This window comes from Rattus norvegicus, chromosome 3, assembly GCF_036323735.1.
Source record: "Rattus norvegicus strain BN/NHsdMcwi chromosome 3, GRCr8, whole genome shotgun sequence".
NCBI lineage: Eukaryota > Metazoa > Chordata > Mammalia > Rodentia > Muridae > Rattus > Rattus norvegicus.
This window is the reverse complement of record NC_086021.1, coordinates 164,240,410-164,266,591: the sequence shown is the minus strand read 5'-3', so window position 1 is coordinate 164,266,591 and position 26,182 is coordinate 164,240,410. Positions and strand designations below refer to the sequence as shown.

Sequence of the window (26,182 nt, the reverse complement as noted above, 5' to 3'; positions counted from 1 at the left end):
CCACATAGTGACAAGCCAGAACTAACTCTAGTTGTCCTCTGACTTCCACAGGCACGCGCACCCTGGCATGTGTCCAGTCCACCGCCGCACATACAAAATAAACAGCCGCACATACAAAATAAACAGGATGTAATTTATAAAGTCCTGTTTTTTTCTTTTTACTTATCTATCCATCCTGTTTTTGAGATGGGGTTTCTCTGGAACTCACTCTGTAGATCAGCCTGGCCTTGGACTCACAGAGACCCTCCTGCCTCTGCCTCCTGAGTGCTGGGATGAAGGTGTGCACAGCGGCTCACTTTCTTTCATTTTTTTAAAAATTTCATTTGAAAATTTGTTTTTTGTGGTGATGGCACACAGATGCCACAGTGCATGTGAGGAGGTCAGTGGGAAACTTGCAGGACCAAGTTCTTTGTTCCACCATGTGGCTCTCAGGGACTAGGCTTGAGCCAGGCTTGGTGGTAAGTGCTTTAGCCATCAAGTCATCTTGCTGGGCTGTGTAGATCCTAATACGTTTCATAAAACTTTTAAACTTAAATTTCCACATATATAAGTAACACATAATATTGTTGCATGTAATCTCAAAGAAGCGTAAGTATTTTCATTCTATTGACCGTTTGGTAGTTTCCTGCTCTACCCTTACATGTTTGAGATTTAGCTATGTTGACACATGTACGTGTGGTTTGCGTGTCATCACTGGTGTGCGACTGTCCCATTGCTCAGAGCTTCCCTCCTGGAGCAGCATCTTCTCAGTGGTGTTCTGTGCACGTGTCCAGGATGCGTCTGAGGCAGAGGATGCATTTGTTTGTTTGTTTGTTTGTTTGTTTGTTGAGTTCCTGGTTGTCCTAGAACTAGTAGACCAGGCTGGCCTCAAACACAGAAATCCACTTGGCTCTGCTTCCTGAATGCTGGGATTAAAAGTGTATACACCACAACTGCCCAGCCCAGGATGTGTTCGTTCTTTCTTTCTTTTTTTTTTTTTTTTTTTTTCCCCTGGAGCTGAGGACCGAACTCAGGGCCTTGCGCTTGCTAGGCAAGCACTCTACCAATGAGCTAAATCCTCAACCCCCTTTCTTTCTTTTCTTAAAGATTCATTTTTTTTTGACAAAGTCTAAAAAGATTCATTTATTATATGACACTGTAGCTGTCTTCAGACACACTAGAAGAGGGCATCAGATCTCATTATAGATGGTTGTGAGCCACCATGTGGTTGCTGGGATTTGAACTCAGGACCTCTGGGAGAGGAGTCAGTGCACTTAACTGCTGAGCCATCTCTCCAGCCCCCAGGATGTATTCTTAATACCTTTTTCAAAACACTTATGTATTTTTTTTTCTGGTTTAAGAAAAGAATCATTGCTAGGCCGCAGTGGTGAAACCTTTAATCCAAGGACTCAGGAGGCTGAGGCAGGAAGGTCTCTGAGTTCAAGGCCAGCCTGTCCTACAAAGAGAGTTCCAAGATTGCTAGAGTTACACAGGAAACCCTGTTTCGCAAAAACAAAACAGAAAGGAAACAGAAAAATTAGAAAGCTATGTGTCAAGGCTTTGATTTATCGGAGGGATCTTCATTTATAAGCTGAAAGCTGTTGTTTTGTCCTTGGTGTCCCTAAATGTCCTGCTCTGGCCTCTCTCCTAGCGGCAGTACATCCCTGTTAAAGTGAAGAGCAAAGCCTTCTGGATCTTCTCTTGGGAGTATGCCATGATGTACACAGGAAGCCTAGTGGTAATAGTTTGCCTCTCCTTCTTCCTTCTCAGCTCCTGGGATTTCATCCCTGCAGTCTACGGTTTCATGTGAGTACAGCCCGCTGCAGAAATTGTTGGAAGCTGGTTTTATTTTCATAGCTCATGGTGGAATCAGAGGAGAGAACTCTGCAGGCAGTGTTTACAACAAGGGTTCTCATGCTTTAAAGAGAGCTTCTAGCATCCAGACTGCTGGCCTGTCCCGGGGTTCTGATTAAGTAGGTGTGAGAGCGCAGTAGGTAACATATACATATCACAGTGGGGATGGACTCTCGGGTGGGAGAACTCTTGTCTAGGACTCTGGGCTGTTTCCCTGTGTAGATTCAAAGCGTAATAACTGTGTTTTTTGTGTTTTGCCTTGGATAGTCATCTGTAATAACTATCTGTAATAGTTTTTTCTGGCTTTCTACTGAGCCAAAAATTCTATTCTTTTTCTTGTTACTCAGAAAAGGAATGTCATTGTTATAAGACATAGACTTAAACTAGGCAAGCATGGTGGCATGTACCTGTAATCCTAGCAGGTGGGAGCTGAAGGCAGGAGGATCGGGGTCAAAAACATTGTTGGCTATATATTAAATTCATTTGCAGCCTGGGCAGTATTGCGTGGACCTTGTTTCAATGCTCCTCCCCACCCACTTTTCACACACATCCCTACCTATTACCTGTCTGCCTATCTGGGTTAGGGAACACTGTGTCTCTCTTGTCCTTTTCCTCATTCATTGCCTTTTTAAAAGTATGAATTAAAGCTGAGCATGGTAGTGTATGCCTCCAATCCCAGCGCTTTGGAAGTGAAGGCAGCATCTATGAGTTCAAGTCCAACCTGGTCTACATAGTGAGTTTCAGGTCACTCAAAACCTGTCTCAAACACACACACACACACACACACACACACACACACACACACACACACACACACACATACACACAACCAAAGAAACAAAAATGAAACTAACAAACAAACCCAATAAAATAAAAATAATAAAACTATAAACAGGGATCTGTGTGTGTGTGTGTGTGTGTGTGTGTGTGTGTGTGTGTGTGTGTGTGTATGTGTGTGTGTATAAAATATGGTAGAGGCAGCAGACAGTACTCTTGTCACTGCCCAGCCTAGTGCCCCTTGCTGCCTTCTTTCTTTGAAACACACACACACACACACACACACACACACACACACACACACACTTGCATGCTTAGAGAGTTCAGGATGTAGCCCAGTGGTAGAATGCCTTTAGTATCCTAGAAGTCCTGAATTCCATCCCCAGCATTGGAAAAAAGAGACCCACAAATGTTTGCGTGTGTGTGTGTGTGTGTGTGTGTGTGTGTGTGTGTGTGTGTATGTGTGTACACATTTAAGTAGCATAGACTTTTGGAAGAGCCAGAGAATTGTAGCCAATTCTTTTATGATTTAAACAGATAAAAGTCTTCCAGATAAACTTAAAATTTTCAAATGAGTTTTGTGGCCTTGGGGATTTTGCACAACCTGCTGACAGCTCCTGAAGCCCTCGGAGAACTCGGCCGCAGGCTCAGGCACGCAGTTTTCTGACTCTTATTCTGGGGATGTGGAACGGAATTGGGAGGAGCAAGCTTACAGAGCTCGCTACTCTGGGCAGGTCTTTCAGATGCCCAAAATAGACTTTGTTTATTTAAGTCTCCTTCCTCTTGCAATACTGGGTAGCTCCTGATTGTAAACTGCCTAGTGTGGGAAAGAGGGGCTGTTCTCTTTGTTGCTAGGCTGGATCCCTTTCTCATTTCAGATTCTTTTAGCTGGGTTTTGTTTGCTTGGTTTTCCCTTATGTGGCCCATTCTAACCTTGCATTCAGTATATACCAAGGGTGACTTTAAGCTTTTGATCCTCCTGCTTTTACATTTGGGCTTAATGTAGTTCTGGAATGCGAACCCAGGGAATTGTACATTCTAGGCAAGCACTCAACAACTGAGCTGTATCCCAGTCCTTAGCTGGTATATATCATAGCTTCTACTCTCTGGATCTTCAGTCCTACATTTTGTAAATTATCCATCTGGGGTTATCTAGAGATCTCTTTATGACTTAAAGGGATGGTGCCATCCTTGGTCACCTAGTACTGGCCCTAAGCCTTTAGGAAAAAGCAGGGCAAAGCCAACCATTTGTAACTCTGCTCTTTTCTCTCCCTGTGTTTTCTTAATTTCAGACTTTCTGTTCCAGATCTCACTCCAAACATCGGTCTTTTCTGGTACTTCTTTGCAGAGATGTTTGAGCACTTCAGCCTCTTTTTTGTCTGCGTGTTTCAGATCAACGTCTTCTTCTACACAGTTCCCTTAGCCATCAAGTTAAAGTAAGTGTGAAGCCTGTTGCCTATTTGTTCACTGTCCCCACCGTGGCCGGTGGCACCTTGGGGGTACCTGAGGCAGAAGCGCGCGCCATCAGGCTTCTGTCTTCGCTGATCAGGTCACACCCAAGTGCAAGCTGCAAGGAGAATGCTCTGGGGCACTGGGCTCCCCTGAATTTGCCTGAGGCCACATTACTACTCATTTCCGTCACCATTTCGGGCAAGAGCAGAGGTTACCCTGAGGATGGCTTTAAAGTGGGTCTGGTTGTATGTTCTTGATCAACAGTTGTGATTTATCCCAAGGGACTCTATCTAGTTAGGTTATTTGGAAGGCTGGGCATGCACAACCCTTTTTTAATCTTCTGGTCAATTTTCTTGAAATGGGGCTGACTGTGTAGTTCATTTCTACAAGCCAGCTGTCATATACCTTTGTAGCTCTGTGAAATAGGTTGACAACAAACTCAGGACCTTGGAGGCCATCATTCCATTTTATAGTCCAGGACTTGCTCTGAGAGTTACACAGTTTGCGAGCAGTGGAGCTGGAATTCAGGCATAGTTTGTCTGACTCCGGAATCTGTATTCATCCTTCCGGGCCATGCCAAGCTCCTAAGGAGAACACTGCAGTGGTTCCAGAAGTGGTTCCATTACTCTGGCTTCAGAGCAGCTGACAAAGACCTTCATAAGCAGGCATCTAGCTCTTGTGCAGAAGTCAGCCCTCTGTCCTACTCACTTCCATGTAGCTCTTGGTCTGCTCTCAGAGGGCCACTGTGGGATGAACTGTGCCCCCCATGCTCTCCTCACCTTTGCGGGAGACATGACAGGAGAGGGGCATAGAGGATTAGGAGCTCTGTAGACAGACAGCTCCGGCGCTGACTTCACTTCTCTGGGAAGGACAGGGGACAAGAATGTCTGTCTAGAGGGCTGGCCATGGTGCTGTGAAGATCCTGTGAGATGACACAGGAGAAACTTTGCTCAGAACTCAGCATAGACCAAGGGCTCAGGAGAGAGGAGCCAGGCAATTTATTAGTTTAAGCCAGTTTTAGCTGTTACTAGTTGAAGGTCTGCAAAATTCCATTTTGGAGACAGACACGGTAGCTGTCTATAATCCCAGAACCTACGAAGTAGAGGCAAGAGGACCATGAGTTCAAGGCTAGACTCATCTATGGTAGTAAGTTGGAGGCCAGCCGGTGCTACATGAGACCCCATATCAAAAAAAGAAATTCTGGCCCCTGAAGAGCTAAAAGCACTGAGTGTAACTCTCAGTGTTCTTATTTCTCTGACTGTATTGCCAGTAAGCAAGCCATGAGCCAACAGGCTTTTCCTGTCTTGGGACCTGTTGACAATGACCTTTGCTGATTTCTCTTGACAAGCAGTCATTTAGGCTACTAATAAGGAATGCTAATTGTTTTTTTTTCCCAAGACATGGTTTCTCTGTGTACCCTTGACTGCCCTGGAACTCACTCTGCCTGCCTCTGCCTCCTAAGTCCTGGGATTAAAGGTGTGTACCACCACCACCTAGATAAGGAATTCTAACTTAATATGCTTTCTTGCTTTGTTTGGGGGGGGGGGGGGCAGCCCAAAGCTAGTACAGATAGGAGGAAGCTACTGATGGGCAGTGTCCCTGTAAACTGTTTTACTGGTGTTTGTCTGGTCTTCTTTGCCACCTCTGGGCATTTGATATCTGCAGTTTTCTGCCCTGCTATTGGGGCCTGGCCCATCCATGCCTTGTGAGTAGTAAGGCAGCCTCTGCCTGAAGTATCCCTAGGGAGTACTTTTGGTTCGTGTGGTAGGATCAGGGGACTCTAGAGTGGGCCTAGTCCCTGGCTAATCCCTCTGCCTGTTTGTCTTTCCTACCCTGCTCCAGGGAGCACCCCATCTTCTTCATGTTCATTCAGATTGCCATCATCTCTATCTTCAAGTCCTATCCAACCGTGGGCGATGTGGCCCTCTACATGGCTTTCTTCCCTGTGTGGAGCCATCTCTACAGATGTGAGTATCCTGCCTTTCCTCACAGCGGACAGGTTCAAGCTCAGCTCACTGCTGGGTCACACTCTGGGAGAAGGGAAGTGATACGTATTTCCTGGGCACCTGTTGGGTTAGCAGTCCCTAGAAAGAGGAGGCAATCCGAGGCATGCGTGTGCCACTGTGCCCCTAGTGCTGTGACCAGCGGTGGAAAGTCACAGGACTGTCACTTAGAGTGTCACTTAGAGTGTGTGACTGTGTCCTAACAGCTGCTGCTCATTTTGTCTTTGCATCCGCTTCGGAGTAAGTGTCTCCTTCATACAGATGAGAGACTGAGGTACGGAAAGATAGAGCCTCTTGGTCAAGGTTATGTGACTGCTGCATAGAAAGACTAGGATTGGATCCCAGCCCTGTGGGCCTTGCCCAGTGCAGTCCAGCTTCGGTGTTTGTAACGATGACCGGACCATGTCTATCCTATATTCCAGTAGACTGGCTACTAATATTATACAGAGACTAAGTTTTTTCCTTCTTTTCTCCCCTACTCCCAGCTTTTTGAAATAGAGTTTCATATTGTCCTCTGGCCTAAGTCCACTGTCTATTGTCCACTGGCCTAAGTCCACTGTCTAGCTGAACATCCCCTGAACTGATCCTTCTGCCCTCATCTCTCAGATCCAGTTACTGGTGTGTACTGTCATGCACAGATTCTTTTCATTGGTTTGTTTGTTTGTTTGTTTGAGACAGAGCCTAGATTGTAGCCAAGGCTATCCTGAAACTCACTATGTAACTTAGGCTGTCCTAAAATTAGACGTTATCCTATCTTAACTTCCTAAATACTGAGATTCCAAAGACGAGCTATGGTGTCAGTAGAAACTGAAATTCTCATTTAAAGTCAAATATAGGAAGCCACATGTGACCAAGCTTCTTGTTGGACAGTGGCCAAGCTTCCTACTGAACAAGTGGAACTGTAGCCTTTGGCTATGAACATCAGATTCCCTGCTTCCTATAAAGACCCTTCTCATTCTGCCCATGTCTCTTGAGGCTGCCGTGGGGTAGATGTCCTTTGCCTCTGTTACCAACACCCAACATGGTTCCTAACACAAACGAATCAGCAAACAACTGGGCAGTGGTGGCACATGACTTTAATCCCAGGATTTGGGAGGCAGAGGCAGGTGGATCTCTTGAATTTGAGGACAGCCAAGACTACACAGAGAAACCCTGTCTGAAAGACAACAACAATCAAAAAAGGAATTAAAAAAAAGAATCTGCAAATGTATGTAGGAGGCTATCGAAGCCTCCCCGTGAAGGAAGCAGAGCCCAGTTACCCTCCTGGTTCTTTATTTGGGAGCCGTAATACTCAGCCAAACGTCGGAAGTGAACTCCTAGAGCAATCTTCCCAAGAAGTTAGTTCTTGTTGTTTTGAGTTCGTCTGGGTGTCAACCAGGAAGTGAAACTGACTGGCTGCAAGCAGGAAACCTTCCTAAGTGCAGGCCCTGGTGGGAAGGTAAACAGTGAAGCGGGCAGGCAGGCCCAGGCCAGGTGTGTCTCTTGGGCCTGGTTGGGACCGTGACCGATCTGAGCTGACTGAGAGGAGTTAGCATCATCTTCTGCTTATGACATCCTCATTCACAGAGAGGAATCACCCGATGGTGAATCACAAGGCAATCAGAATACATAGACCTGCCTTGGTCTGTGGGAGGGTAGAGCTTCAGGCACTGGTCTTTCCCTGTCCAAACCACGGTGTTTTCTTTAGCTGTCTGTCCTAAAGAGGGCATTGCCCTTTCTCAGAGGCGGTTGGTATGTAGCAATCTCAGGCTGCTGAATTCAGTTTGTAGACAGACTGACTACAGCTTGAGTCTACATCCTGCCTTTCCCAGGCAGCCGTTTTAGCCTTTCTGAGCCTCTGAATTTCCCTTTTCCACCCATGAGATAGGAGTCAGCCGAGGCTCCTGGTATGGATCTGTAAACAGGAGGAGAGCAAGTCTGAGGTTAGCCAGGGCTACACAAGGGAATTCCAGGCCACAGGAGGAGACCTGTCTCAAAAAAAAAAAAAAAAAAAGCATTTTTCATGGATTTTTTTTTTTAAGTTTGAAAAAGAAAATATGTTACTAGCACCCCAGTTATCACCAGTAATAATGAACATGGGCATCCCTGCATATTTATTTCCCCCATCAGAGCTGCTGGCCTAGCAGCCAGAGACATTGAAACATATTTTTTTAAACTTGAAATAAATTATTTTATGTCCACAGAGATGATAGGGCAGAGGAGGAGGAAATTTCCAGAAACCTGGATGATTTTATAGGCTCTATGAAGTAGAGATAGTTATCAACTGGTCGGGTGAGAAATTTGTAGACACAGCATATCTTAAGTTCCCGCAGAGATTAGTAGGCAGCATGCTTTGTACTGTATGAACTGTGCAGGGACTACTGTTTGGAGCACCTGTTTGGGACTTGTCATATATGACTTGTTATGCTCACTAAGTGACTTTAGCTCTGGCCTTGGGACCCCTGAGTAGACATTTTGTGAAGTCTTCTGTTCTAGTTGAATATAGTTAACACTGTAGGATGTTCCATTGAAATACTAGCTGACAGCATTGATCTCCCTGCTCCCACCTCACCTGTTTTCTTGTCGTGGCCAGTGGGGGAGAAAGGAAGAATAGACCCCGCCCTAGACACGCCTTTAATCCCAGCACTGGGGAGGCTGAGGCAGGTGGATCTCTGCGTTCAAGGCCAGCCTGGTTTACTGAGTGAGTCCCAGGAGAGCCAGGGCTACACAGAGAAGCCTGTCTTTGAAAACAAAAACAAATAAAGAAATATGTTGCAGTCATCAGCTTCTGCAGCCTGAGTCAAGATGAGCGAGACAAGACAAATGCATACTTGTGGTGTTAGAGGACAGCCTGCTGGCAGGGCGGCTCCAGCCTGCAGTGTCCAGAGCTGGAGTTGAGCATGTGTTGTATTTTTTAAATTAACTATTGTGTAAGAGTAAAAGAATGTTGATTAAAATACAAATACATTATAATGATTATGCTGGAAGTTTCTATGTATCTAGCATGTAATTTAAGAAAAGAAACATCTCTTTGACCTTTGAAGCCCCCTAATTCCCTCTATTCTATGACCCTTCTGATGAGACCAGATACTTTAGATGACATTTCACTTCTGAATGCTTGAGGCTCAAGAGGGAAAGGACCTTGTCAAAAAACCCTGTTCTTCAGGGTGGTGTGGCAGATTGGATAAGCCACCCAGTGAGTGTCTGGGGAACTTGACTCTATCTGACCTAGCAGGTCGGATGAAGGGTGTAGGCCCTGGTCATCTCTGACGCCTCCTGGTGCCTAGAACAAGCTGTCCTGTGCCGCAGGTCCCCAGTTCCATCTGCTCTGGCATAAAGCTCTAATCTTTCAGCCTTCCAGCCAGCGAGAGTGAGTAGCAGCTCCCTGTTCCTGCAAAGGTCACCATTGGCCTAAATCCAGCTGGGTGCCAGCGAAGGTCTTCCAAGCACATTGAAATGTCTCTTTGCCGCCCAGAGGCTGCACTCATGACCTCGTTCATTTCTGTACTTAGGTCCTTTTCCTGTCACCCATCTGAAGTCTTTGTCTCCGGCCATGTTGTACCCAAGAGGGAAGGTTGAAGAGTAGAAGACAGGTGTCTTCATGAAATGGCCTCACTGTTATTCTTAGAAGCATTCACAGAATTGCTGATTATGGTTGGTTTTCAGGCAGATAAGCCTGAGTTGGGAGGAAAGTCTTCAAATACAGATTCCCAGCAGTTACGGGCATGGGAGCCATTAACCTGGGTCTGAGGTTTGCTCCTAGCACACAGTGTCTCTTGGAGTGATCTGCCTTTGAGCTGTCTGAGCTCCCTGTCCTGTGACTATCACAGCAAACAGGGTCAGAGACCCAGTGCCGGGCTAACTGACCACCTGTCTTTGCAGTCCTACGGAACATCTTCGTCCTCACCTGCATCATCATTGTCTGCTCTCTTCTCTTCCCTGTCCTGTGGCACCTATGGATTTACGCAGGAAGTGCCAACTCTAACTTCTTTTATGCCATCACACTGACCTTCAATGTTGGGCAGGTAAGAGTTGAGGGGAGCACGGGGTCAGGGTGTCTTTTTGAGTCTCAGGCTCTCGGCTGAGGCCCTGGGTTCCCATCCTGTAGCTTTGAACATGCAGGGGTGTGGGTGCAGTTCCTCTGTCATCGAGCTCTCTTGGGTAGAAGGGACAGAGAAGTGAACAGCATGAAGTTGAGTCGGTCGTACATGTGTTAGGTACTGTGCTGTGCCCACGCTTCCCTGCGTGCACGTGAAGTGCTGTTTGAGCACCATTGTTTTGCTTTTATTTGCTCGTGTGTTTGTTTTCATTTCATGTGTGTGAGTGCTTTGCCTTTCTGTGTGTATGTGTGCCTGGTGCCCCTGGAGGCCAGAGAGGGCACAGGCTTCCCTGTAACTGGAGTTGGAGACGCGAGCCGCCACAGGGGTGCTGGGTTGAACCTGAGTCCTCTGGAAGAGCAGCCAGTGCTTTTAACCAAAGAGCTCTCTTTCCAGCCCCCATTTCTTACCTTTTAAAAACATTTTGAATGCATTTTTAATCACATAAGTAATACATTTATTGTTGTTACGGGAAAGAAGTCAAACAAAAAATGTGAAATGGAACTAAGTCCCAAGGCCAGGTCTGAGCGGCGACATGCTTATTAAGTAGCATGCTCAAAGCCCAAGGTTAGACCCCCAGTGTGCAGATCTGACAGGGTGGACCTCGGCTTAGATCAGGGATCCAGTGCCACCCTTTCCCGTGAAAGAAGTTCGAGGCTTCCATGGACTACTAGTAACACTGTCTCAAAACAAACAAACAGACAGACAGACAGTCTTTGCTGGGATTTGGGAATGTACTCAATATACAGTATTTGCCTAGCAATCTCTGTGCTGGGGAAGTGTGCACAAGCACATGTGTGTTTGTGGGTGGGGAGACCACAGGTTGACGCTGGGTAGACGTCTTCTTTAGTCACCCTTCACCTTGTTTTGTGAGACAGCATTTCTCCCTGAACCTGGTGCTTGCCAAGTCAGCTAGATGGGCTAGCCAGCGAGCTTCCCCAGTACTATGATTACTATGATTAGTGTATATTACTACATGTGTAACCCACTAACCTACCCATGTTACAGTACTAACCTAGTTACTGGGGAGTGAACTCATGCTTGTGCTTTATCAAGCGAGCTAGCTCCCAGCCTCCCTGTTCCCCTTTTTGGAGACACTGTTTCCTTCTCAGGCTGGCCTGCACTACTGTATAGCCTGTGCTAGCCTCTGTCTCTTGGAGATCCTCCTGCCTTAGCCTCCCAAGTGCTGGAATTATAGGTGTATGCCACCACACCTATTTGTATTCTATTTATTTGTTTGTTTGTTTATATGAGTACACTGTAACTATCTTCAGACACACCAGAAGAGGATATCAGATTGCATTACAGATGGCTGTGAGCCACCATGTGGTTTCTGGGAATTGAACTCAAGACCAGAAGAGTAGACAGTTCTTAACTGCTGAGCCATCTCCCCAGCCCCACACTTATTTTTATTTAGCATTCTTAAGACCCTGAGTCTGGGGGCTGGGGATTTAGCTCAGTGGTAGAGCGCTTACCTAGGAAGCGCAAGGCCCTGGGTTCGATCCCCAGCTCCGAAAAAAAAAGAACCAAAAAAAAAAAAAAAAGACCCTGAGTCTGAGATCTAGCACGACCAAGGTGCAGGAGGTAGGAAAGAAAGGTAGAAAAGCAAAGAAAAGAAGACAGACCTGTCTCATCCTTTCCCCCCAGAATAGAAAGTGGTCATTTGATCATGCATTCAGTGTGGTTTGTGTCTTTTAGGCTTTATACATTTACAGACAGCTGTGAGAACATTTGTATACAAGAAGGGCCTTTGGTTTGTGTGAGTCAAAAACATCTAATTGCAAACTCCTCCTAGATTTAGTGTTTTCACATAAATCACTCATCTTGAGATTTGAAAAACAAAATTAAAAAAAATTTTTCAAACTGAGTCTTGCTGGGTACGGTAGCACACACCTTTAATCCTAACATTTGGGAAGCACACACAGATAGATGTCTGTGAGTTTGAAACCAGCCTGGTCTAATTGAGAGTTCCAGGCCAGCCAGAGCTACAAAGTAAGACCTTGTCTCAAAACAAACAAAAGAACAAACAAACAAACAAACAAAAGAACGAGAGAGATGAGACTGGGGTTCAACTCTCATCACCCACATGGTGACTCACTACTCTGGGGGATCTGATGTCCTTCTCTGGCTTATGCAGACACTAGCATACACACGGTGCATAGATATACATGTAGGCGAAATACTTGTGTACATAAAATAATCATACTTAAAAAAATGAAATAGCCAAGACTGGCCTCACACCTGCTGTGTAGCTGAAGACGACCTTGAACTTGACCCTTCTTACTATGCCTCCTGAAGACTGAGAATACAGGCGTGTGCTGCCATGCCTAGTCTTATGTCACACTGAGGACTGAACACAGGTCTGATGCATGCTAAACAAGCACTACCAACTGCCGAATCATCAGCCTTTTGAGATGAGTGTTTGTAGTGACCCTACCATGTTCTTTGGATAAGTGACACTGTGATTTACTTGATCAGGTGACCCTTTGCTGTTAGGATTCGATGTTGCTTCTGGTTATTTTGCTTCTTGAAATGGAAGAGGCTTCTGTATTCTCCCACATAGCTCATATGTGTATAGCAATGCTTTCAGGGTAGATTTTAAGTGGTAGCATTTGCAGAATCAGAAGGCATGTGAATGTTCTATTTTTGGAAGATCTTAGCAAGTTGCTATTCAGATTGTGCCTGCCAGCAGAGGTCCAGATAACCCCTTAGGCTGGTGGACTGTTGGGCAACCTGCATACCTGTCATTGGCCTTGGTAGGTCTGAGCTCTGACCATACCGAGCTCCTTGGGGGAAATGTTTTTGGAGGCTGTTTACCTTGAGTTTCGCCACTGCTGTTGCTGCTGCTGCCACCGCCGCTGCCACCACTACCAGAGCAGTAAAAGGCTGTCAGGAAGCAGCAGTGGTTTACTAGGTTGTCACTCTAAACATCGTTTATTGTCCTGAGCTGGGTTCGGTGGCACAAAGCTGTATTCTGATATTTTGGAGGCTGAGGTATGAGAATTACTTAGTTCAAGCCCAGCCTAGTCAATGTGGAAAAACTAAAGTAAAATAAAAGAAAGATTACTGTTTTAATCTGGAGTGTTGACTAAAGAAAAGAGAGCCTCTCCAGGAAGAGGGTACTGCCCTGTCCTTGGTCCTGTGGATCCACTGGGAGGAGATAAGGGACATTTAGACTTTTCTTATTAGTTTGGTACCACTTTAGGTCTCTCATTAAGTTCCCCTGCCTTGTTGTCTATTTACCGTCATTTATGTATTACTGCATGTGTGTGGCATGTGTGACGCATGTGCCATGACGGGCGTGTGGAGGTCAAAGATGTGCATAGTTGGCTGAAGAATCTGGTAGGAACAAGTGGCTTTTCTGTTGAGAGGCCAGAGGGACTAAGAGTAGCGACTGAGAAGGGAGGCTGGGTGTGGCGGCTGATACTTACAGTCCCAGCACTTGGGAGGCAGAGACTGGACGGTCCTCAGCTTCAAAGTAGCTCAAGCTTCATGGGGGAAGCCAAGCGAGGCTGTGCATACCAAGACATAGCCTCAGGGAGGGGAAAAGTGATGGGGGAAGAAGGGGCGAGAGGGTCAAGAGGGAAGGTGGAGGAGCCAGAGTTAGTTTGCAGCCATCTCCACCCTCTCACCTCTCCAAACCTGGCCTCTCCATGGCCTCCACCCAGGCCCAGTCCTGCTTCTGTGTTGGCAGCTCTACAGAGCTGTCAGGCATTCGGGGCATTCGCACATACAACAGCCTGTTCTTGCGAGTACCTTCGTAGCCAGGAAAGCCACGTTCATCTGGCCTCCTTCTTCCTCCCTGGTACGGGAAGATAAGAGCTGGTCAGTGTGACAGAAGGCTGCAGACTCCAGTAGGTGCTCAGAGCCCAGACCATCAGTGGCAGATCAGCTTGATTTCTATAGAATGTGCAGAACTCGTTGAGTTTTGTTAAAGTCTTGTTCTGTTCGTTTTGAAAAATGTCATGTCCTGTTGCAGCATGGATGTGTGTTGAGTATTAGTATTCCAGTGACTAAGGCTCTCTTCTCTCTCGGGCCCATTAAGGATTGTTCATCATGGGGTACACATCGTCTGGTAATTACCACTGCCTCAGAGTCAGTAACAGGAAATGACCATAGCAAACCATCTAATGAGGCTGTGTGCTTGTGTGTGTGCTTGAGTGTGAGAGAGAAGAAGAATGCTTGAGGACTCATACAGTTCCCTCACTGGTGACTCTCAGCAGGTGACTTAACTTCTCAGATTCCAGGGTGACAATCTCCACATCATATAGTGTTGTGTGGGTTTGCTATAACCTGTGAGTCCTATTGTTGCTGTCAATCACCTGCTGGCATGTGAAGCATGAAGAGTGGGCTCTTCAGGTACATGCAGCAGACTCCTGGGGCAGTCAGTACTCAGGCCACACAGTCTCTGTTTTCTTTCCTATTAAAGTGTTTGGACAGGGCCTCCTGTACCCAGCCTTACCTCTGGCTTGCTGGAGCTGGCCTTAAACTCCTCATCTTCCTCTGCCTCCCAAATGCTGGGATTATGTGTATAACAAATTGATCAGTGATTTATGTACACCCACACACACAGGCACACAAAGACCTTGGGCTTTTCTAAAACAAAAAGCTAATGTCCCAATCACCCTAAATAAATTTAAGAACAGAGAACTCATGACTTTAAAATTATAATTGATACTGGCTCATGCTTAAAGAGGGTTTACAGCAAGCTGGCCCCGTGTGGTCTCTTTAATCTGGACCATGCATTTGCTTGCCCTTCTGAGTCGTCCTCCATGTGTTTACAAGTGTCATGTACTCATGGAAAGTTTACGTATGTGTATGTGTGTGTTCATTATGATGAAAGTATCTTCTAGTTTCTCTTAAGAGAACCCCTTTGGTAAGCTTCCTCTGCTGTATATGAGAGAGCCCCCTATTTGTTTAAGACCTGCAGGAGAGAGTTCATCGTGCTTCATACACAGAACCCCTGCTCTCTACAGCCCTGTAGGTGAGGGACTCACAGCCCTCCTTGTATGGAAGTGTTCAGTGGAGAGAAGGAAAATAAACAAGCAGGGCAAAGTAGTGTGATGGGGTCAGCGTGGGGCTGGAAGCCTGGAGCCAAGCTGGGAGTGCGTCTCAGGGAAGGAAGTGCTTCCTAAATACAGTTGTGGGGAGCATGTAGACTCCAGGGGGGCTCTAGGAGGAAGGGGGAGAAAGAGAAGGGGAAACCAGAGGAAGAGAGTAATGCTTTGTGCTGCTGGAGGTTGTGTAGCACTGGCTGCGCTTTCTGACAGATTGGAAACATTCCAGGGTTGCAGTGGTCAGAGCCACTCGGCCCCTGGGGACCTCTTTCTGCTGAGGTTCAGGCTGAGCCCTTAGTTTTCAACCACGGATAAATGACTGGATCCAGACTCTCCAAACTGTATCCTGCCGGGAGGAAGAGGCTTCAGCCTGGAATCCTGGTGTGGAGGAAGCTGCTGCAGTCTGTCGAGAGTCTACACTGTGGTTTCTTCACTTGGAAGGTGGCTGTAAAGACTGTATGGTGTTGGACAAGAGTGTTTTTGAGACTGCTGTCCTACCTTGCAACATTGACTTGAGGCTCAGTGATTTCCCTGGTGTTTTGTTTTTGAGACAGATTCACTCTCTCATAGCCCAGCTGGCCTCAAACATACTAAGTGGCTGAGAATGACCTTGACTTTCTGATCCTCCTCCTCCACCTCAGGTGAGGGCCTGTGAGGCCACACCCTGTCCCCTGTTGTTTTGCATCATCAGAGTCGGAAGGCGAAGCTCTGTTTACTGCCCCATCCTTAGCAGTCGGTGTGAGAGTGGGTAGCCCAAAGCTTAGGCTGCATATCAGCCGCCACCCTCCTCTGGCTTCTGCTTGAGGACTCCAGGCAGGTGGCCAAGCAAGCAGCTGTTTGCCAACTATGGCAACCAGTCGAAGTCCCCAAGAGTGTCTGTGTCTCCAACAGAAGAGGCCTAGGGAGTCAAGACGTACCGAGGTGATCACGTTTCCAGATGCCCGTGGTCAAGGTGGATAAACCAACCGGTTCTGAAGCCTCAAGCTTATTTTCTTTCTTCACAAAGAACCCAGTAGAGCAGCAGAGCTATAAGCCTGGGGACAGCCCCACAGAGTGTTTGTTAGGGCACGGAGTGTCGCCAGCCTTGGCTGGTGCTAAGCAAGCCTAGGAGATGTAAGATGAGGGAAAGAACTCAGCCTGTTGGGCTTAGACAGGCAGGACTGATGACATAGCCTGACTTTTCACTCATACTTTGTGACCCTGGGTTATAAATGGGCCCCAGCCACAGGACCTGCCAGGGACAGATACTTAGAAAATGTTTATTTCTGGCTCTCTTCTGTCACATCTGTGCTGCAGCATGTTCTGAGTCTCTTTTAAGTTTTGATTAGATCCACCATGGCCCTGGCTATCTCATAAAGTCTCTGCCATAGGCCAGAGAACAGCCCTGGGCCTTTCTGATTGCCAAGGAGATGAGTGAAGTCTCACCAAGCCATGCCTGAAGGGTGATGCCAAAAGCCTAAGAACCAGTGCCCGCACCCCGAGTGCGAGCCCTGTGCCAGGCTTCCGGCTTCAGAGCTAGAGTGATGCTACCCACTGTGGCCATGTAGCCGAGCATGGGATGTTGTGGGGGCAGAGCGAAGCTGCAGGGACTCCTGTCAGTGTATGCAGGCATGCGTAGCCCAGAAGACACCTTGGGAACAGTGTTATGCCTCTATCTGAGCATCCCAGGGGCTGAAACAGGTAGCTCGCAGTGAGTTCAAGCCAGCCTGGGCCACAGAATGAGACTTTGTCTTAAAAGCAATAAAACAAACACTATAAAAAGGTCCTTCAGGCCCAAGAAGTTAAATCAGGGAGACCCTCCATCCTGCATCCCTGCCAATAGGTTCCTGTGTTGGTACCAGATGTGGTGGTGGACTCCTTTGATCCTAGCACACAGGAGACGAAGACAGGTGGATCTCTGAGGTCAGGGGAAATGACCTAGCAAGTTTTAAGGCAAGGCTATAGAGTGAGATCCTGTCCGAGAGAGAGAGGAGAGAGAGAGAGAGAGAGAGAGAGAGAGAGAGAGAGAGAGAGAGAGAGAGAGAGAGAGAGAGGTGTTATGTTACAGTTAAGATGAGCCCTATAGAAAGTCTGGGCATATGGAGACAGAACATAAGGGAGAGGCTGGGTGATCGGCCACAACAAGCAGGGCCACCTCCAAAAACAGGCTCAGGTCTCGGAAGGCAGAGGGACGAACATATTCTTTTCCCCTAAACCCTAGGTCAGGTAGGGAAGAACACTGTGGTGGGTAATGAGCTAGAGCGTTTATGCTTCCACTTCATACACAGAGAAAGTTAAACTTAAGGAAGAGGACATCAGTTACTACCTACTAATTACGCAGGCTTTGCTATTCCCTCCCCAACTCGCTCCTGCTCAGAGCAGGCAAAGGGCTGTGGGTTTGCAGCTGGAGAGCAAGGTGAATCCTGGCATCTCTGAGAAGAAGGCCTTCCTCCTTGCAGTCTTGTTTGTTTTTCGATACAGGATTTCTCTGTGTAGCCCTGGCTGTCCTGTCTACTCATTCTGTAGTCCAGACTGGCCCTGAACTCACAGAGATCCGCTTGCCTCTGCCTCCTGAGTGCTGAGATCGAAGGTGTGCGCTGCTAAGGCCTGGCTCTCTTTGCTGTCTTAATGGAAAGTCCCAGACCCAGGCTTTCCTCTGAGGAGCCAAGTGCCAGCCTAGCCTTCTGTCCTCTCCCTGTGGTCACAGCACCCACCTAGAACTACAACGCTCAAGACTGTAAGTCCACATGCGTAAGGCCCTTTTCTACACTCTGTCCTCACAAATCCTGAAACACTGAACACCCATGTGCCCACTACAGACAGCCTGGCAGAACAGTGCAGGACTTTCTTGGTTACAAAAGCTATCCCTTAAGACATCTTTATTTTACTGTTACTCTGGGTTTTTACCTTACTATTGGTTTTTTTGAGTTTCGTGCAGACAAGGTTCCTCCCAGGTGCTCATCCTTTCTTGTGTGCAGTGGGGCATGCACATGTTGCAGCACGCGTGTAGATGGAGTACCGCTTCTAGGGATCAGTTCTCTCCTCCCACCGCATGGCTTCTGGGGTAAACCCAGGTCGTCAGGCTCGGCTGCAGGTACCTTAACCCTCTGAGCCTTCTCTCCACCTCATCCTGGATTATTTTTTTTAAACTATTTCTAATTGAAATGTAGACATTACTTTTCCTGCTAAATGTCAGATTTTACATCATTGAGTAAGTAGAGCTAAATATTTACTTACACTTCATTTACACAGAACTAGAGTTGCAAATGCAGGTCTTATGCATGTATTGCCGAAGCCACAGCCACATTTTACTTTTTTTTTTTTTTTTTGTAGACTAGACTGGCCTCGAGCTTACAAGGATCCTTTCTCCTCTGCTTCCTTAATGCTGGAATTAAAGGCATTCTTCACCATGTCTTACCTACCAGAATGCTTTTGAGTTCCTTGTGTTCTCACATACATTATTTCATGTGGACCAGATTGGTCTCAGTGCACTTTGTAACCAAGAATGACCATGAATTGAGTGATCCACCAGTCTCCACCTTCTCCCTGGCTACACAGGGACCTTGGACTAGATATTGAGACAGTCTCACGGAACAACCAACCAGACTGAGAATATTCTCTTAAACACTGTGAGAGTGCCTCCTTGGCATGCAGAAAGCCGTGGATTCGGTCTCCAGTGCCACATAAAAACAGATTTGTGGTACATACTCGCAACCCCAGTATTTGGGAAGTAGAAGGGGGTTCAGAAGTTTGAGGAGATTCTCTAATACAAAGTTAAAGGCCATCATGGGTTTCAAGAGATTCTGTCTCAAAACAAACAAAACCCAAACACAGACAAACAACCCATGAACAGTGAGATCACAGTTGTGTTGTTGGTCAGTTTTGTTCTCTGGATAGCCCTTGCACCTTGTCTTCGTGTCACAGAAGGCTGCAGAGGGTAGAGGCGTGCCGTGCAGTCCACTCTTGTTTTCTTTCCTGGTCAACATCTTAAGTTGCACAGAACCCACCTGGGAAATTACCGTGAACTGAATGGGAGGCTTCACTGGGACATGACTTTTCCAGTCATGGTCCCTTCCAGGACTAACCTAGGGGACCACGTTATACTTGGTTGTCTCCTAGCGTCCTCTGCTGTGTCGTCTTTATTCCCCATAACTTTGGCAGGCGTGTGGAGCACTAGGCAGGTCCCCTCACTCAGTAAGTTTAGTCTGGTATTTGTCCTAAGATTGACACTTGTGCTTTTTGTTTTTCAAGAATCCCCGGGGTTCTAGAGAAATGGCTTAGCAGTCCAGAATACTTGTGCTATTCCAAGTGTTACCCATCCCTGTAACTACCACTTCAGACATTTCCCAGGGTCCCCTGCTTTCAAACCCTCTCCTGTGCCAGGCAGCCAGAGGGAGCTTTTCAAACCACAAATCTGATCATGTTACTACTTGGCCTGAGTTCTCCCAAAAGCTTCTCGTGCTTCACCCTTATGAGCTCCATGACCCTGCACCTGGTTCTGCCATCCATTTCGTCATTTCCCTGGACTGCCTCTCTCACCACAGGATGAAACATTTTCATCCAGCCAATACCTGTCTCTCCAACTGTAGTAGGCTCACCTTCCCCAGATTAGGTCCTGACCCCTTGACCTCTCTGCTGACACAAATTCATTGTAATTGCAGCTTCACATTCAACTGCATGGCGCTTTGTGGGAAGGTCGTTTCTGCTCAGGATGGATCCTGAGTGCTTCTGTGGCATTTCCCTGCCCCAACTCAGTCTGACTAGAAAATCAAAAGGAGCCAACAATCTTAGTTCGCTGTCCCCCTAAGTAGAGGCCCAGAGAGGGATAGGATTTGTCTCATTTGCACACATGACCCCAAAGTCTACCCCAACATGCCTAAGACTTGTGTAACTGGAGCTGGCAGGGAAGTGTCCTGCCTCAGCAAAGGAGGGCAGGCACAGTACTGGAGATACCATAGTTCTCAAAAGTTTAGAGGCCCCAAGAGTATTAGCACTAACCACCTCTTAGTTCACACAGGTAAACGAAGGCCAGAACATGGCAGGTACTTAGCGAGAGGGAGACAGATCAGACAGAGGTTGACCTAAACCAAGGAGCTAGGTCTTCCGAGCCCTGTTGTGGGCAGCTATATACTTTTCTGATAGAAGAGCAGCTAAGAAGACCTCTGGACACACTCCTGCCATTCTCATTGGAGGGCTAATGGTCTACTTTACAAACGGGGAAATTGAGGCTGGAGGCAAAGCCATACCTGGAGACTTGGACCCTTAAATGTGTGATGAGGCAAAAGTCCATCCACAAAAGGACAGATCATATCAGCAAGCAACCAGGCAGCTGCTGGTCAGCATGGTTGAGGCAGTAGACATTGACCTTCAGCCCTGAGGTTCTCACCCAGACCCTGTGTCAGGGCAGGTGAAGAAGCATACAAACTCATCACCTCGGTGAGCTGGCTAGGTCAAAGGGAAGGAAATCATACCAGTCACATCTGGAAACAGCTTGATAGTGGTGGTGCATGCCTCCAATCCCAGCGCTCAGGAGACAAAGGCAGTCAGATCTGAGACTGAGATCTGCCTGCTCCTGCCTTCCAAGTGCTGGGATTAAAGGTATGTACTACCACCACCGACTGTCAAATCGTGTTTTCAAGGTAGAATTCCTGGGCTGCATGGTATAGGGAAATAGTAGGCAGTTCTGTGTCCTAAGTTCCTGGAAGGGTTTGACTAGGCTGGGTGGGGAGTACCTGTCAGCAAAGCCCCACTGTGAGAACATGGGACGGTGGTGTGAACCAGGAGAAGGGGGCGGAAGGTAGAATACATACAGCTGCCCATGACTGGTAAGGTATTTCAGGGCTGGGAATGGTCAAGTACGCGCCAAGAGGGACGGAGGGCAGGCTTCTAGATTGGGGAGATGCCAGGCAGGCACTAACCTGCCTGTCTATCTAACCCGGCAAAGGGTAGTATTCAGTAAGGTGCCCGTGGCTTTTCACTCTCTCTTTCCTTGCCAGATCCTGCTCATCTCTGACTACTTCTACGCCTTCCTGCGACGGGAGTATTACCTCACGCATGGTCTCTACTTGACTGCCAAGGACGGCACTGAGGCCATGCTTGTGCTCAAGTAGCCCTGCTGGCACAGAGCTGCATGGACAAGAGGGGGAAGGGCCAGAGCTGGGCCAGGTCCCTCATCCGGAGTTGCCAGCAGGCGAGTCCTCAGGCAGAAGACGTTCAAGTCCAGGGCTCCAAACCTCTGGCACCAAAGGGGACTCGTAGCTGGCAACAAGGCCCATGGGGAGAAGCTAGGAGCACCCCACTTGGACCCCCACTTTGTGACTGTGCATAGAAAGGAAGGGGAGCAGCCAGTGAGCAGGGCTTTATAGGTTGTGACTACTTAATAAATGTGTGGGTCTTCTTTTTCATTGTTGTCCTGATCATATTCCTGGAGGGGAGTGAGCTTGGCCCCCAGTACTACATGGTCTATACTAAGAGTCCACAGAACACAAGTCTGTGTGTCCCTGACTATGTGGACAGTCACCTAGCAGCCCTCCCTACTCCCAAACAAGCAGCCGGAGGCAAAGGGCCAGGCAGGCCTGAGCAATCTTTATTCTGCAGAGGAAATGACCACAGATCCACATACCATGTCAGGACAAGGGGAGCCAGCCTTTCAGGGGTGGGGCAGGTCCTGTCAGGGGGCAAAGCCTCAGGTGGATGAGGGGCAAGATGGGTAGACAGGCAAGGGCCTAAAAAAAAGACAAACCCCACGGGGCAGGGATGCTGCTCCCCACCCACTCCCAACCCAGCCAGCACCCAAAAGAGCAAGCCTAACAAGACTGGCCCAGGACCTACCCAGGACTTGGTATGCTGGCTGGTGGCCCCTACCTGGGGGGAGGGGGTGTCACATCTCTGCCTAATCCACCCGGGGCCGAAATAGCTTAGTTTAGGAGGCAGGACCTCCCTGGGGAGAACCTGACCAGAACTCCCAGCCACCCCCCACCCCTCCTCTTGACTCAGAAGCCGAAGGTTTCTTGGGAGGCATAGACCATGTAGAGGAATCCGTCTTCATCCTTCTCCTGTTCATAGATGTCAGCGATGGGTGTGGATACACTCACCATGCTGTGCTGGTTCACCAGCAGGAAGAAGGCCTGCGTGGGGTTGAGTTGCAGGCGGCGCCTGTGGAGGCAGGAGGGCATGGTAGGTGAGAGGCCGCCTGCTGGAGGCCTGGGCGACCCTCCCAGAATTATTTTGAATCTTCACTTTCCATCCATCACAGCCAGAGCCAGAGGCTCTCACCTCTTTACTGAAGCTCACCCCAACCCGTCCTTGACCTTCTCCAGCCTCCTAGAACAGGGTCCTGCCTGGTGTCCCAAATGATGCCCCCTTGCCCCACTCCATCCCTTCTAGTAGAACCTGGCCCGGCCCCGCCCCACCCAAGGCCTGTAGGAGGCTGCCCACGCACCGGATGATCTTGACCAACTCGCTCATGTTAACATGGTCTGGGACCAGAAACTTGGTCTTATCCAGGACAGGCAGCTGCTTCTCACCCTTGTAGCGCTCGATGATCACCTAGGAGTGGAGTGGGCGGGGGACTCGTAAGCCAGGGGCGGGACCTGGTGGGACAGGGCGTGGCCGGGGGGCTAGAGACTCACCGGGATCTTGCTGGGGTGCTGGTCACGGATCTGCTGCACCTCCTTACAGCGGTCGGCTGCGGACAGAGCTCTGTGTGAGGCCCAGCGGTGCTGAGGCCTCCCGCGACTCCGCCTCGCCGATCCCCGAGGGGCGGCTCCCGGCCCGCCCCGCCCCAGCGCCCGCCCCCGGGGCCGTCGGCCCCGCAGCCCTCCACCCGGGGACGCGGTAGGGAGGCCGGCGACCCTGCCAGGCCTTGCGGCCTCTCCACCCGGGGTCCGGCCACCCGGTCCCTGACGTCATGGGGCTGACGTCACCTGCGGCAATCGGGGTCGACTGGCATCCCCATCCCTCGGTCCCGGATGGCAGTTCACCCCCAGGGCCTCACCGAAGCTGCGCCGCTGCTTGAAAGGCCGGTCGGAGGGCATCGCGCGGGCCCGGCGGGGCGCGCAGCCGGGGGCTCCGGGGCGCGCGGCTCAGGGATGCGGCTGCGGTTCGGCGCGCCGGGGGCTCCGGGGCTCGAGCTCAAGGGCTGCGGGGCTCGCGCTGAGCCCGGCGGTGGCGGCTGCGGGAGGTAACTCGCCTGGGTGACGTCAGGTCACAACATTCCTTAAAGGGGAGGCCGGCGCGCCGCTCCCATTGGGCCGACGGAAAACCCGCCTGCCTGAACCTGTGACGCCACGGCGCAGACAGCCCGGATTCCCGGCGCAGGTCGTAAGGGGGCGGAGCTACAGGGCGCGTCACAGTTTTGTGACGTCACGATCGGCAAGCTTGTCTTTGGCTCCTCAGGACTGTGAAGCCAGGCGGTTGTCGCCTTCTTCTAGTCTCTACGCTGCCGAGTAATTCACAGCGCCTTCACCAAGCTTAGCATTAGAGAACGAAGGTGGTAACGAGGTGGGGCGGGGAGGGAATGGAACACCCAGGATCCATAAACTTTTTAAAGTTTTATGTGTTTCTAAGTGTATGCCCGCGGAGGCAGAACACAGCATCGGATTGCCTTAGGCTGGAATTACTAGCGGTGCTGGGAATCAAGCTAAGGTCCTCTGTAATATAGCAAAACTTGGCGAGCAATAATTGCCGAGCCATCTCTCCGTACCCCCACCCAGGCTTTCAAAGAATTCTGAAACAGCTATGGAAAGCATAGACTTCCAGAGTGAGGTTAATAAGCGGTTTAGACAAAGCAGGAGAGAGTCACTGAATGGGAGGCTATATCAGAAGCGTTTTAGTATGAGATGGAGAACATTCGGAATTGACAACACACTAAGTCCGAATTTACAGGTAGAGCCCCTGGGTAGAATAGAAAACTATGGTCTGGGAATGTTACTCAGGGTCAGGGTAGATTGATTCAAGGCCAGGATTAATGCCAGATGTAGCTGGCTTTTACTTGTAATCCTAGCTCTATACTACGAGTTTGAGGCAGGAGGATGGGCTAGAATTGAAGGAAGGAAGGAAAAAGATAAAACAAATGAATTTACAAAGGGCCATTGCTTGAAAAAAGTTAGTTTGTACTTCAGAAACAACATACAACTCACAGGGAAGAAATTTGATGGAAACTGGTAACCAAATTAACAGATGCATGTGTAAATGTTTCCCAACCACTACTGATAAGAACAGATACTACACTTGATCTTAGCCAAAAGGCCGAGAAGCGATCCCAACCACTACTTAATGTGGACATAAATAGTAGTGATTGTGGGGTACAAAGACGAGTTGCTCAGGTCACAAGAATTCAGCTAAGGGCTGGAGAGGTGGCTCAGCGGTTAAGAGCACTGACTGCTCTTCCAGAGGTCCTGAGTTCAAATCCCAGCAACCACATGGTGGCTCACAACCATCTGTAATGGGATCTGATGCCCTCCTCTGGTGTGTCTGCAGACAGCTACAGTGTACTCATATATAATAAATAAATAAATCTTTTAAAAAAAAAGAATTCAGCTAAAATTGCCTTAAAGAGGCTGGGTGGTGGCGCACTCCTTAATCCCAGCACTCCTTAGGCAGAGACAGGATGATCTCTGGAGTTCCAAGGCCAGCCAGGTCTAGATAGTGAGACCTTGGGTGTTGGGTTTTGGGTTTTGGTTTTGCCTTTTAAATGCCCTAGGGAGCTGGTTCTGATTGGGAAGATCCTGATTATTGTCTGCTTGGTCTGGTGTGGAGCTTGCCTGCCAGCATGGGGACATTAGTTCAATCTTGGGGTATGTTAGATCCTAGAGGCTGCCCCTACAAAGGCATTCATCCAGGCCTTGTACCCCATCTAGTAATTCTCCAAGCAGCTAAACTCCTAGTAGGTGACAGCCCCAAATTAGGGTGGGACAGTAGGATTGGTTTCCTAAATTATGACCTTAAATCCTATTTAGTGCCTCCACTAATCTTAGACCCCTTCCCCTCGGAGAAAGTCTGTTAGTGCAAAGGTTCTGAGGGTTCCTGCTAGACCTCTGCGGTGTTCAACTTCCCTTGTGGCAAGTGACAGGGTTCCTAAATCTGTCTCCAGACATCTCTCTACTGAACCCAGAAAGAATTTTTAATATTTTAAATATTAAAATATGTTCTGTCCGTGATGGCAAGACAAATGCCAACTTCCGCACACATACAGCAAGTAGATAAATGGAAAATAAAAAGTCAGACACAACAGGAGGTGGTATTAAGAGAATAGAAATATAAAATATAGTTTTAAATACTGAACCCTGGGAGCCAGAAGCAGATGATACAGGAACGTAGACAGGATGTAAAGAGCATGGACGCAGAGCTGGAGGAATCTTATGCTAACCTGAAACAACACCAAGGGCTGGCGGTGCAGGTCAGTGGTTAGAGTGCATGGCCCCTGGGCAGGACAACCTAGGTTTGATTCCAGCGTCACTTAGATTGGATATGGTGGCATGTGCCTGTCATCCCCAATTTTAGGATTGGCCAAGAAAAGAAGGAAGGCCATAGTGTTTACAAGAGGACTGCAGAGGAGCAATGTGCCATGTATGTGTGAAATATCATTGTGTGGTAAGTAAAAAGTTCATAATAAAAACTTAAAGTTGGAGCCAGTGAGATGACTCTGGGTGAAGGTGCTTCCTGCCAAATCCAGTCATGTGAGTTCAGTCCCCCAAACCCTTGTGGTGAACGGAGCCAGTTTCTGCAAATTGACCTCTGACCAAACAAGGGGTTGGGGATTTAGCTCAGGGCCCTGGGTTCAGTCCTCAGCGCAAAACAAAACAAAACAAATGCCAGGTATGTACAGAGAAAACCAAAGGAAGAAATGATAGAAAATTCACACACTGTAAGGCAAAGGTCACTCAGTATTAAAGGACTGAAAGAGTCCCTTCTAAACGATGGAGTTATTCTCTAGGAGGAGATAATTTTGAGCTCCATTCTGAGTTTATGAAAGACTGAACCGGCTGTTGTGGTGACTGGAGTT

General features: G+C 48.3%; 2 protein-coding genes and 1 pseudogene across 6 annotated transcripts in view; 1 reads left to right on the top strand and 2 right to left on the bottom strand.

The window, feature by feature from the left end:
• Pigu (phosphatidylinositol glycan anchor biosynthesis, class U) overlaps window positions 1-21,581 on the top strand; it is a 96,434-nt gene extending 74,853 nt beyond the window's left edge. For 2 of the 5 annotated variants that reach the window (XM_039105329.2, XM_039105330.2), the window contains 5 exons: window positions 1,631-1,785; window positions 3,903-4,046; window positions 5,905-6,029; window positions 9,927-10,069; window positions 21,174-21,579. In XM_039105329.2, the coding sequence (XP_038961257.1) occupies window positions 1,631-1,785; window positions 3,903-4,046; window positions 5,905-6,029; window positions 9,927-10,069; window positions 21,174-21,287 (681 nt within the window). In that variant the 3' untranslated portion in view covers window positions 21,288-21,579. Of the gene's footprint in view, window positions 1-1,630; window positions 1,786-3,902; window positions 4,051-5,904; window positions 6,030-9,926; window positions 10,070-21,173 lie in introns of those variants that run through there. The other 3 variants (NM_181637.2, XM_063284048.1, XM_063284049.1) reach the window with 3 other exon arrangements.
• Window positions 21,582-21,741: 160 nt separating this feature from the next.
• On the bottom strand, window positions 21,742-23,388 carry Map1lc3a (microtubule-associated protein 1 light chain 3 alpha). Its single transcript, NM_199500.2, has 4 exons — window positions 23,174-23,388; window positions 22,809-22,864; window positions 22,619-22,725; window positions 21,742-22,332 (listed from the first exon to the last, which is right to left on the bottom strand). The coding sequence occupies exons 1-4, from the start codon at window positions 23,211-23,213 to the stop codon at window positions 22,170-22,172; spliced, it is 366 nt and encodes a 121-aa protein (NP_955794.1). The 5' UTR covers window positions 23,214-23,388; the 3' UTR covers window positions 21,742-22,169.
• Window positions 23,389-24,261: 873 nt separating this feature from the next.
• On the bottom strand, window positions 24,262-24,438 carry LOC120102109 (U2 spliceosomal RNA; annotated as a pseudogene).
• Between the last annotated feature and the right edge of the window lie 1,744 nt (window positions 24,439-26,182).